General features: G+C 39.9%; 1 protein-coding gene across 3 annotated transcripts in view; it reads left to right on the forward strand.

Annotated features, from left to right (window-relative positions):
- Positions 1-3,661, forward strand: part of LOC308291101 (disco-interacting protein 2 homolog B-A) — a 98,031-nt gene extending 94,370 nt beyond the window's left edge. For all 3 annotated transcript variants that reach the window (XM_080733024.1, XM_080733020.1, XM_080733021.1), the window contains one exon: positions 462-3,661. In XM_080733024.1, coding sequence (XP_080589150.1) covers positions 462-714 — 253 coding nt within the window. In that variant the 3' untranslated portion in view covers positions 715-3,661. The remainder of the gene's footprint in view (positions 1-461) is intronic.
- The last annotated feature ends 8,316 nt before the right edge of the window (positions 3,662-11,977 follow it).

The raw sequence follows: 11,977 nt of genomic DNA on the forward strand, positions 1-11,977 counted from the left end.
GTGGACCCCCATCTGAAAAGAGTTTGTGCCAGGGACCCCCAGAAGAGAAGATTTGTGTTACATTCAAAATTATTCAGAATTTCCCAAACATTTGATATTTTTCAACCAAAAAAAGCTAAACTAGCAGATGTTCAAGCTCGCTGCGTGGCACAAAGTGACACGCTGAGAGCTTGTAGACCTGCTAAAAGCCAATATATAAATACGGAAAAAGTTGTTTAAAATTATTGTGATGCTATATTAGCTACTTTCATCCCCGGACCCCACTTTGAGAACCACTGAGCTACACGATAATTCTTGTCAGAATTCGGCAGTCCCTTGTTTTACAGTTTTAGTAATACATCATGTAGTAATATTTACCAACAATATTACAAACTAACAATAATGAAAAACATATATATAAAATAATAATTACAATAGCAATTACAAAAAAGGTTAAACATTTATGTGCATGTGCTTTACAGTGCAGTGTTTACGTGGACCAACCTGTTAGTGGTGGTGGCAGAGCTGAGTGGTTCGGAGCAGGAGGCCTTGGACCTGGTCCCCCTGGTGACCAACGTGGTCCTGGAAGAACACCACCTCATCGTGGGGGTGGTGGTGATCGTGGACCCTGGGGTCATCCCCATCAACTCCCGGGGAGAGAAGCAGAGAATGCATCTGCGAGATTCCTTCCTGGCAGACCAACTGGACCCCATCTATGTGGCCTACAACATGTGAGCACCTTTCTCTTGACTGTAAAAAAGAAAAAAGAAAAGAAACCTATCCGCGCTCTGAGAATTGCCACGAGGAAGATGGAGTGGGTGGAAGAGAAGAAGGAACAGGTGCAAACCCCCACATGCAGACAAACTTGTGTCTTGGGGGAAAGTACAGGATTGAATGTGGATTCAGCCTCAGTGCCATTCCTCAACTTGCTTCATTCTGCAATCCAGAGTCACTGACGTTGTTTCACGTGGATAATTTAAGAAAAAAAGCTCAACCGGAGGGAGTTAGCCTATTTCCTGCCTCCTGCGTCTCCCTCGAACGTCCATTGAACAATTTTATTTTGATCATTGACATTGGTTGGTTACATAGTTTCACCACAGTGAAACAACAGCGTTGTTTTTCTTTTACGTTTCATTATCTACCATCATACCATTCCTTTGTTGGTAGTTATAGCCTGTATCCCTCCATCCCTTGGTTGATCCCAGCTATCCCTGAAGGCAGGACAGGACCCTGCAACCTCCGAGAGGAGCTGGAACCTTCCCCAATGCACTTTATGTCCTTCCACCTCAGAGTCCATTATTTGTCCTGTCCTCTTCTGAGGGGGGGGGGGGGCGTGCTTCGCTGCTCCTCAAGCATTAAAAACCCACATCAGTGTTACTGTGCCACCGTAAAGTGCGTCTCGCTCAGACAAAGTCTGCACCTGCCTTAAAGGCAGTATTGACATGTATGTCCCTCCTTTTTGGTGCACCGTGGTTTTAACTCTCCACCGCCGATAGCTTACATACAATATGTTATTGCCATTCATAGTGGCAAAATATGTTACAGAACTTGAACATTTTGTTTGGGTGGAATGTGAAAGACAAGCTTCATAAATATGCAACCTGCATAGAGATGAGCAAAAGGTCTCCCCGAATCCGATGAACAGAAGCAAAATTCCTTGATATTCTAGTGTAGCAGTTGGTGCGTTATATAGTTCTTATGATTGTTATAATACTAATAATGAATATTAAAATTCCTAACGGCACCATTTGTCAGAAATTGAGTCTAAAAGTTATACATACTATTGCTAAAGGTATGCATGCTAATTGGCATTGGTATCAATGTCTCCATCTTGGCCTTGATATCTACTGTATTATTTTGTACAGTAAGACATTTTAAGGAAGTTAATTGAAAAGGTCTTTGCTAACTTTCAAGCAGGAGTTCACGGCATACAGTTACAAATCTCCTGACTTGTACTGAAGTGCCCCAGCTTAACTATGTACAATTTGTCTTGTGTAGTTTCCCTTGGTGAAGCAAAGTGCATTTCTCATTGAATAACAGTCACAGTTGATTTGGGGTGAGTGTAGGTTTATAAGAAGGCAAGTCAGTGCCTTTATATTGCACCATCGTGAAGCATGACATTTCTGATCATGGACCGGTGAGAAAAAAAGAAAACAAATCGGATATCAAGATGAGGACAAAACCTTGCCTTATTAAAACCTGTGGAACTTCAGTACCTTTTTTTTGTTCCTTTCATAGGTTTCATTTATGGCTGTACAGTACTATGTTTGTGTGTGTTTTTTAAGCATTCCAGCATTTTTACATGATCAAAATACCCCTTTATCACTCAAAGCACAGGTTTTCGGGGGAGGCATTTCATGTTTTCTTGGGTTTATAGTCATATTTTTATCATTGCAATTGAAATCCATCATATGCAACTGAAGAAAATCATGTCTTAGCAAAATAATCATGAATAATCAAGGTAACCGTTAACAAAAGCCCATGTGCTAGAATCCTCTTTCCATAGAAAAGTGAGGCTGTATAAGAGGGTGTATGGATGTTGTCTGTAAACTGTATTTTAGAGGTCAAATGCTGTATCACTGTTGTTAATGTGTACATTGAAAATAACTTGTTGATAAAACTTGACTGATAATTTTCATACTTGACAGCATTTTTCTGCATCATTAACCATGGTAATATCACATTGCTAAACAAAAGAATGATATCAAATATCTTGGCAAGTCATCATGTGCATTTTCCCCAATATCATTTTACATGTGTGAGTGTGTTTGCCTGGAAGCATTGGAGTGAGCTGGTTCACTTTTAACAGTGGCATTTGGTTTTCTGGTGCTACAAGCTTGTTTGTTTTTAGTTGTGTGTGTTTGTTTTTTTTAGATCCCAAAATATTGGAACAATTTTTATTCCAAAAGCCAGCTTCTTTTTTATGTCGCCCCCACTGTATTTTTATTCTTTAAATTCAAATCAAAACATTAATATATTCTGTATGGGTTCATCAGTAATTCTTGAAGTTCTCTTTCTTAGAAACTGCATAACTTTTACAAAACATTTGTTTGTAGAGGTAGTTTGACTACTTCCATGACAAACATTGCTAAGTACAAGAGTCCATATTTTGAGTAAAGTTGAAGTATTCATAAATAATTGTAAGTGAAGCTTTTGACCTCAATGTGGTATTTACTTTGTTGCTACTGTTTCACTCCAACTTTTAATAAAGTTTTATAATTTCACGCTGGCCTTGAAGCCTATTCAATAAGATATTGGTGCTACTGACAAAGGAAGATTTTAATTTCAGATACTGGAAAATGACACTGACGGACCCCCGTCCCCCTTTCGAAATAATTTCTTTGTCCATTCTGTGTGAAGTCATTAGTTCATCTATTACTTTTCTGATTTGTATTTTTATTAATTACACTCACTCTGTTTTACAGTAGTTGTAGGCCGCCGTCACCAAATGACCATCAATGGTGTATACTCAACAGTACAACCGCTGTGCATCTTATGAAAATTCTATCCATGGTCAAACATGACTTGGCTGACATTTCTATTAATTTATTTCTGCCAAGTTTTTGAACTTGTGTGGTGTAGACTCGAAGATATGACTAGCCTCCAAAGTAAGAATACAAAGCACAATGTATTGTATCTGTGAGGTAATGAAATTAGGAGCTTTTCTTACCAAAACTCAAGGGCCCGAAATGTATACCTCAACAAAGGTCTGTACACTATGCATAGTTGAGCTGCATCAAAGACATCCTGAAACGGTCAATGATGCGATAACTTCTAACTCTGAAAAATAAAAAGAATGAAAAAAAAAAACATGCGTCTTTACATGACAAAACACTGTCACGCTGTCATTGGATGTGTTTCATGTAAAATAATAAAAAAGCTTTGTCAGAAACGGTTGTGTCCTTTTTGATAATTTGGCTACCTCTTGGTTGTCATGAGGGCAACGGTTAATCAACGATTTAAATCAAATATTCTTTCACTGCTTTTGCACTATACTCACTGTTGCATGTTAAAGTACATTTAATATGTTCCGTTAATGTTTTAATCGATTTAGTTAATTATAAAAAATGTTGACATTTTATGCTTTGATTTGTTTATATAAAAGAAAAGAAAAAATGTAAAAAACAGCACGCTTGAAAAGTATTTGATTTATCAAAAAGTAATTGATAGAATAATCTCTACTAATTGTCAGAAAGCTACAGGCATAAATAGGTCACTTTAGCTGAGACATGCTGTAAAACTGATGCCTCTTTTCCACAAGGTGTCAGTCAGTCCACATCCTTCCTTGTCTTGTTAAAGATGGTTGATCCTGCTTGTTACAGCTACAGTATGTAAGTTTTGGATAGCTCTTCCTGCTACTGTACCAATTTCGAAGCATATTCACACAAAGCCTTATGATGGATGATGAACAGGAATAAGTTGACGTGAAATGAATGTGGCAATGGTATACATACACTCAATGACATCTTTAATTTGTAATTTACTGATAATGATCTTGATATATTTGGGCGTTTTAGGTTCCCAATGGTTTTGTACTGTATAGCTCAATGGCTGGATTAAAACTGCCAAGATTAAGCATGAACCACTGCTGGCAATTCCAATTAATAGACTTGGGTTAAAGTGATCCCGTAATACAGATAATGCAAGACTCTTTTTAAAATGTTGTGTTGTTAATTAAGTGTTTAATAAGATGTGATACTGATAAATATCATGGGCATCATTACGACTAAAGAAATATCATTAACTCTCACTGAATTAGCATTTTTCTCCAGCTGAGGCCAAATTCTCATTTCATCCCTCTCCACGCACGCACGCACACACGCACAGCACCTTCTTTGTCAGCCCCACCTCCCACATAAAAAGGACATCTTGTCAACTCATCACTCTGACCTTCACTAAACTTTGGCAAGCTATTGTCATTGTGAACCCAGAGGGTCATCTATTTCTGATGCTTAATGGTCAGTCAGCCTTTATTTATATACTAAATATCCATGAGGTACAACATGAGTGAGATTTACATTTCAACAAGCTCTTCTTGGCAGATCACTACCAGATCACTACCAAAACTGTAGTGGGCTGACTGGCAGCCATGGTCATCTCCTGGCCATGTGTACCACAGCGCCAGACAAGGAGTTGATTTAATGCAGTAAGCAAACTTGCAGGTTCAAGCATACACTCCTGGTCATTTCATTGTGGTAATCCACACTCTTGCCCAAATTATTACCCGAATAAAGTAGTACAATAACCTCTCCTCCTCTTAACTGTAGCACTGGAGTGGACCACTGCTAGCACTCTGTAACAGAGTCTCAAACAACTCACACAGCCTCTGAAAATGAAGTCTGGTGGGTTTATTTGATTGATGGATTGATGGATTGATTGATTGAATACTTTATTAGCAGTTTGCATAGGAAAAGCACAAGACAGTACAGTTCAGATACATGGTCTACTAATAGGATTTAAACCCAAGAAAGCACTATGGCTTGTTTACATTGGGGTCCTTTTGTATTTGACAAATATACACAGTACTATGCAAAACATCATATGATATAACAGTCCGAAATCAGGGCGATATATATATATTTCTAAAACAGCTAGTTCCATTCCTTGATTCTGATTGGCTGGTTGCTGTGGTATATGAGACTATAACCCACACCTTGAATCAGTTTATATCAAAGCCAGGTGCGTTATTTCTTTCCAATGTGCTGTGAGGCTGAACTAGAGAAGCGAGCGTTTGATTTTCTCTCAAATCCTGCTGTGCGGGTGCTTCTAAGCACCGTCCGCCCGCATACATAATACCCCGGTAACCACTCGCCTCTTGTGGCTTATTGCTTTATCCTAAAACGGCTAGTTCCATTCCTTGATTCTGATTGGCTGGTTTCCCTTGCTGTGGTATATGAGACTATAACCCACACCTTGAGTTCAAGGTTTATATCAAACCCAGGTAGCTGGGAACTTTCTTGCAGACCTTGTGGTGAATTATTAGTGAAATAGAACAGTTTTAATTGGTACATATGTCTATGATTTTTCATGTTGCCATATTGTAACCATTTTAGAAAAGCAATAAGCCACGCGAGGCATGTGGTTACCTGGTATTTTATAACGGCTGAGAGGCGTGGTGAGACACGAGGCGCAGGCTTATTGCTTCAGTCAGGACCTGCTTGCAGGTTTCTAATCAGCATGTCTGGTGCACCTACTTTCAACTTGAGGTTATGATCAGGGATTCCAGAGGGTGTCAGTGATCCCTGATGACATACATCAGTAGGAATAAGTCTGTGCATGTCAGTGTGACATAAATCGCATATGTGCCCATCTATGGAGATCTATGTATCTGTCAGTCCTTGTCCCTTTTATGGGCATATTTGTTGGATCAGCAGTTCTACAAAAGAAATTGTTTCATACAACTGTACATTGTGCAAGTACATTAACGGCAGGGGAAGCAGCTAAGAACATAGGCAAAAATCAGAGCTATCCATGTGCATCCTATCCACGGCTATAGTCTCTGGGCCACCGTCAGTCCTTTTCTTTTAACCCCTTCACCTGTAGTGCAGTCTTTGATGAATTATCATCAATGAATGCAAAAGGTTCACCAGGTGAGGACAACCTGGATCCATTTTTTATCAAATTAGCTGCCCTAATTATTACAGTGCCTCTTGTCCATATTTTTAATCTTTCAACTTATCAAGGTGTTTTCCCTAGCTTATGGAAAACAGCTCATGTGACCCCTCTGTTCAAAGGGGGTGATAGGGAGGGCGTTAACAATTATAGGCCAATATCAAAATTACCTAGCCTGACACTCAGCCTGAATTGACATTTCGTTGAATCGCCAAAATAAAAAATTAAAGGGGGTGTGGCTAGCGATTCAGGGTCTGGAACTAGGCTAAAAATTACCCTGTCTGGCTAAAATATTGGAAACCCTAGTAAATAACCAACTCAAACCATTTCTTTCAAAATTCTCAATTTTAAGCCCACAACAATCAGGCTTCAGACCAAATCACAGCACTATCTCAGCAGTCACCTTAGTGAAAAATTATATTGCCACAGCATTAGATAATAAACAGCACTGTGCTGCTATATTTGTTGACCTTTCTAAGGCATTCGACACTGTGGATCATAGACTTCTTATGGATAAATTGAAAAATATTGGCCTCGATATTAATGCCCATCGTTGGTTTAGTGACTTAACAGGGAGGCGCCAATGTGTTAGAGGAGGGGATTCCCAATCTGAATTTTTGCAAGTCACTAAAGGTGTGCCCCAAGGTTCGGTCTTGGGTCCAGTCCTTTTCACTATTTATATAAATAATATAGTATCCAAATTAAAAAATTGTAAATCCCATCTATATGTAGATGATTCTGTTATCTACTGTATAGCCAATTCTGTTGAAGTAGCAATGGAAAAATTACAAAATGCTTTTAACACCCTGCAAGATGCTCTCATCTCACTTAAGCTAGTTCTAAACTCAAGCAAGACAAAATGTATGCTATTTTCAAGAGCCAAAACTATAAATACCGACTGTCTTCATATTGATACTCTAAGTAGATCCTCCATTGATAGAGTTACGGAATATAAATATCTGGGTATTTGGCTAGACGATAAACTTACATTTAATCATCACATTTCAGAACTTACAACTAAACTAAGACAGAAAATTGGCTTTCTATATAGAAATAAAGTAAACTTCCCAATGATCTGCAGGAAAAGGGTTGTGGAAGCTGTCTTTATGTCAGTATTAGATTATGGGGATGTAATCTATAGAAATGCTGCCCCTACTACCCTTTTACCCCTTGACACAGTTTACCATTCAGCACTTAGATTTATCACTGGTGAAGGCTACTATACCCATCACTGTACCCTCTATGAGAGAGTAGGCTGGCCATCCCTTGCTGAGAGAAGAACAAGGCACTGGCACCAGTTTATTTTTAAAGCTATCGATGGGAAGTTACCACCCTATATCACTTTACTACTTGACTGGAAAATAATAACTTACCGGACTCGCTCAAGTGACTGGCTTTCACTTAAGGTTCCACCTGTTCAGTCCGAACTAGGGAAAACAGCTTTTTGCGTTGATGCTCCTGTTTCATGGAACAATCTACAATGCATGCTAAAAATTAATGCTCCAATATCCTATGGTCAATTTAATAACATGCGTTTAAATCTCCCAACCTCAGTATGCAATTGTTTTTAACCTACTATTTCCTTATGATGTTTCATTTTATTTTTGTTGTTGTTGTGTATTTGTATGTCTTAATTGTTGATTTTTGTGTTTGTAATCTCGTCAGCATCGCAAATGAGGGTGAACCTCAATGCTCTTTTCGAGAATAAATAAAGGTTTCAATCAATCAATCAATCAAAAGTTGGAGTCTTTTGCACACATGTTTTTTGACATTGCGTGTCCTATTGCTCAGCAATGTTTTTTTGCGTGGTCCCTTGAACAGACAGCAGTAAACTCTGATTGTGTCTGTGATGTCCACCATTGTAGATTTGACCAAAAACAGCCCATATATGGAGAACACTGATGGCATCAGTAGAACTAAGTCTGTGGGTGTCAGTGTGAAGTAAATGGCATACGTGTCCATATATGGAGATTTCCGTATCTCTTAGTCCTTGTCCCCTTTTATGCATATTGGTTGGATCGGCGGTTCTACTGAAAGATTTTGTTTTGTACAACTGTACATCATGTATACAGTAATGTCAGGGGAAGCTAAGAACGTAGGTAAAAATCTGAGCTGTCCGTGTGCGAAAGTTGGAGTCTGTAGAACCAACCATGTGCTGTGTGACCCCTGTCATGCGACTCGGGACCCCATGGTCAGTTAGTAGTAGGGATATGAACAGTAAGCAGGTCAGGGGGGGTGTAGGGGTAGGCTTTATCTTTGACTTTTTACAGCAGCCAGTTTCAAGTGGCGGCCACCTGTAAGTGTTCTTTCAAAGTGGCAGAGTAGGGATTTACACTGCTTTAAGGCCGTTGAGGGCATTCCACATTTCTGTGGCATAGCAGGAGAATGAATTCAGTTTGCATGTTCTCCCCGTGTCTCCTAGGGGTGATACCCTCACAAAAACATGCAGTAATCCTGGTCTCAATAATGCCTCCCCCTGGCCAGCCGGGGCGCTTGATGGAGGGGAAAGGAACTAGTTGGAATAACGTGTTCCTTCCACGCGCTATGTCCATCCCGGGGAAATCCCCCCTGTCAGGTGAAAAGAAACAACTTGGACTACTCATGCATTGAAGGAGGCATGAGGTCAGTCCGTTGTCTCCCCAGGCGCGGCAGAGGGAGAGCAGAGCCCAGGCACTGGGTGAAAATGGGTTGCAAAATCGTGGGATAAAAATTATAAAAAAAATAAAAAAAACTCTCTGAAAGATCACTTAGGCCTACAGGTGGCTGAAACTCGAAACTGGCAAAAAGACAAAGCCAAAACCTAAGGGGCAGCCAAATGTTTGTGATAGGATAATGTTATACTTGTTATGTTATATACTTGACAAAAAAATTATGTGTGTAAACAAACAAACATTCATTTTACACAACAATGCTGACAGTGCTGTCAAACAACTCTATAAGCTATCTATGAAATATACAAATTAAAAGTTTAATCTGCAACGTCAGTTTATAAAATAGGCCATGTAGTGGGGGATTTGCTTTGTCTCTCTCTCTCTCTCTCTCTCTCTCTCTCTCTCAGCTAAGTGGTCTGTAGAAAAAAGTAGAATACCCCTGCCCTAGACCATTGTGATCATCAACCTTTTCAGGCCGTGACCCCCAAAATAATAGTTTATACAACTCTGCTTTGTCAGTCCAGCAAACAAAGTGCATTACAATTAGGTTTAGGCCTACACTGGAAATAATGACATGAACCAGCTTTGCAGAACCTGATTGAAGAAGATTGATTGAAGAAGAAGAATTTATTAGAAGTTTGCATTAGGAAAAAGTACAGTTTCATTACAGCACAAATCACTGGTACAAGGTTAACTAAAAGGAGATCCTAGTAAGCTTTATGGCTTATTTACTCAGGAACCACTTTATGTATCTCATATAACATTGAAAGACAGACGATAGAACAGAGTACTTTGCCTAGGATAACATCAATTACAAAAGCAGAAAAATGGGGAGGAAAAAAAGGGGGGTTGTATGGGGGCTTAGTCTATTTACTACAAGTCTCGAGTAGCAGCAGCCTGATGGTGACTTTTCAGACCAATTTTGAAGGAGGCTAGGAATTTGCACCCCTTTAAGGCTTGCGGAAGGGCGTCCCACATGTTGGTGGTATAGCTGGAAAACGAATTAGAGCCTTTAGTGTTAAATCTTAGTTGAACATGATTAGTGGAGCTGCCTCTGGTGTTGTGATCGTGGACATCCTTGACCTTTAGGAAGTAGTTTGTCAGGTACACAGATATCTTTTTGGTGTATTGTATCTTGTACACCAGGCCCATTGCAAGATGCTGTACTCTGTCAGCTACTTTGAGCCACCCCACGCTTTTGTGGTGATAATCGGTGGGCCCGAGGAGGAAGACCAAGTACGACCCTAATCAGTTTGTTCTGGGCTGTTTGTAGCTTTCACTTTAAGGCAATTGGGGCATCGCGATAGGATTCCGTAATCAATAAGGGGACCAATAAGGGCACCTAGAGTCTTTCGTGTTTTAAAATTGATCAGCGGGGCAACCCTCTGCAAGAAACAAATTCGTTGGTTGACTTTTTTGATTACCTTGGTAGTCATTTTTTCACTGGATAGGTTATCACAGTGTCGCCTACTTTGATTGTGGTGAAGTTTTCGACTTTGCTGAGTTTGTGACTAGATCCAAAGAGGATACATTTGGTTTTACCTAGATGAATTGAGAGTCTATTGTCATTGAACCAGGTGCAGATCTTGTTAAATTCAGAGTTAAGGGCCTTTTCACAGAACAGAAACAGATTGAAGTCACAAGCAGATGACATGTCGTTTACATATATTAGGAACATTGGTCCAAGTATGCTTCCCTGGGGAACTCCGCAGTTTACTGGGGGGGGGGGGGGAGGAGACAGGGTTCTGTTGACCACCATCTGTTCCCTCCCCACCAAGTAAGAGTCAATCTCACTGCTGTGCTGTCAACTGTGTCAAGACCGCTTTTAATTCATCAATCAGAATAGAGTGATCAAAGGTGTCAAATGCCTTCTGGAGGTCCAGCATGACCATGCCGCAATATTTCCCATCGTGAACCATAGGTGTAATCATTCAAATAGAGGAAGCATGTGTCTGTGGAATGGGACTCTCTGAAGCCAGATTGGAACTCGTAAATCAACGTATTCTCTTCTAGATATCTAGCAACCTGTTCATAGACAATTTCTTCCATTACTTTAGAGATGGAATTAAGAATGGAAATTGGGCGGTAGTTGCCAGGGTCAGGTTTACTGCCTTTTTTGTGCAGGGGGATTACTTTAGCTAATTTTAAGTCCTGAGTAACCCAGCTTGATAGATAGATCAATAATGTGGGTAATGATTGGGGCAATGGAGGCGGCTGAGAAATTTGGGAGGGATTTTGTCATGACCAGTGCAGTGGCTTTGTATTGAGGTAGGGAGCTCAGTTTTTTAAACACTTCATCAGTTGTCACCATGGCAAGTTTAAAATTGTCTTTGCTTACCCCTAGGTTCCTGTAGAATTTCAAGATGTGATTAACACCAAACAGCCCAGATGGAGTGGGCAGTTCTTTGACCAGGCCATGGAGGTGAAGTAGGTGTTTAGTTTTTTGGCTACATCAAGATTGTCAGTGATGAGGGCGATGGCAGTTTTGATGTGTATGTTGTTGGTTATGGATCTGAGTTTGGAGCCGCAGCCTATTGGGCTTTACTGTGACTGTGACAGGATTCAGGAAGCGTCTAACTTTATTAAAACGATACAACTAAGAGGCATTCTTGGAGATATTAGATAATGTGGTTCTGGAAGCTAAATTAAGATCAGCGTCCAAAAAGAATCACCCCCACGTTTTGGCAAGCTCTCTCAAGGGCATGAGGTTTATGACGTAATCACTCAGCTTGATA

The sequence above is a fragment of the Nannobrachium achirus genome (genome assembly GCF_963921795.1).
Source record: "Nannobrachium achirus genome assembly, chromosome: 9".
Classification (NCBI taxonomy): Eukaryota; Metazoa; Chordata; class Actinopteri; order Myctophiformes; family Myctophidae; genus Nannobrachium; species Nannobrachium achirus.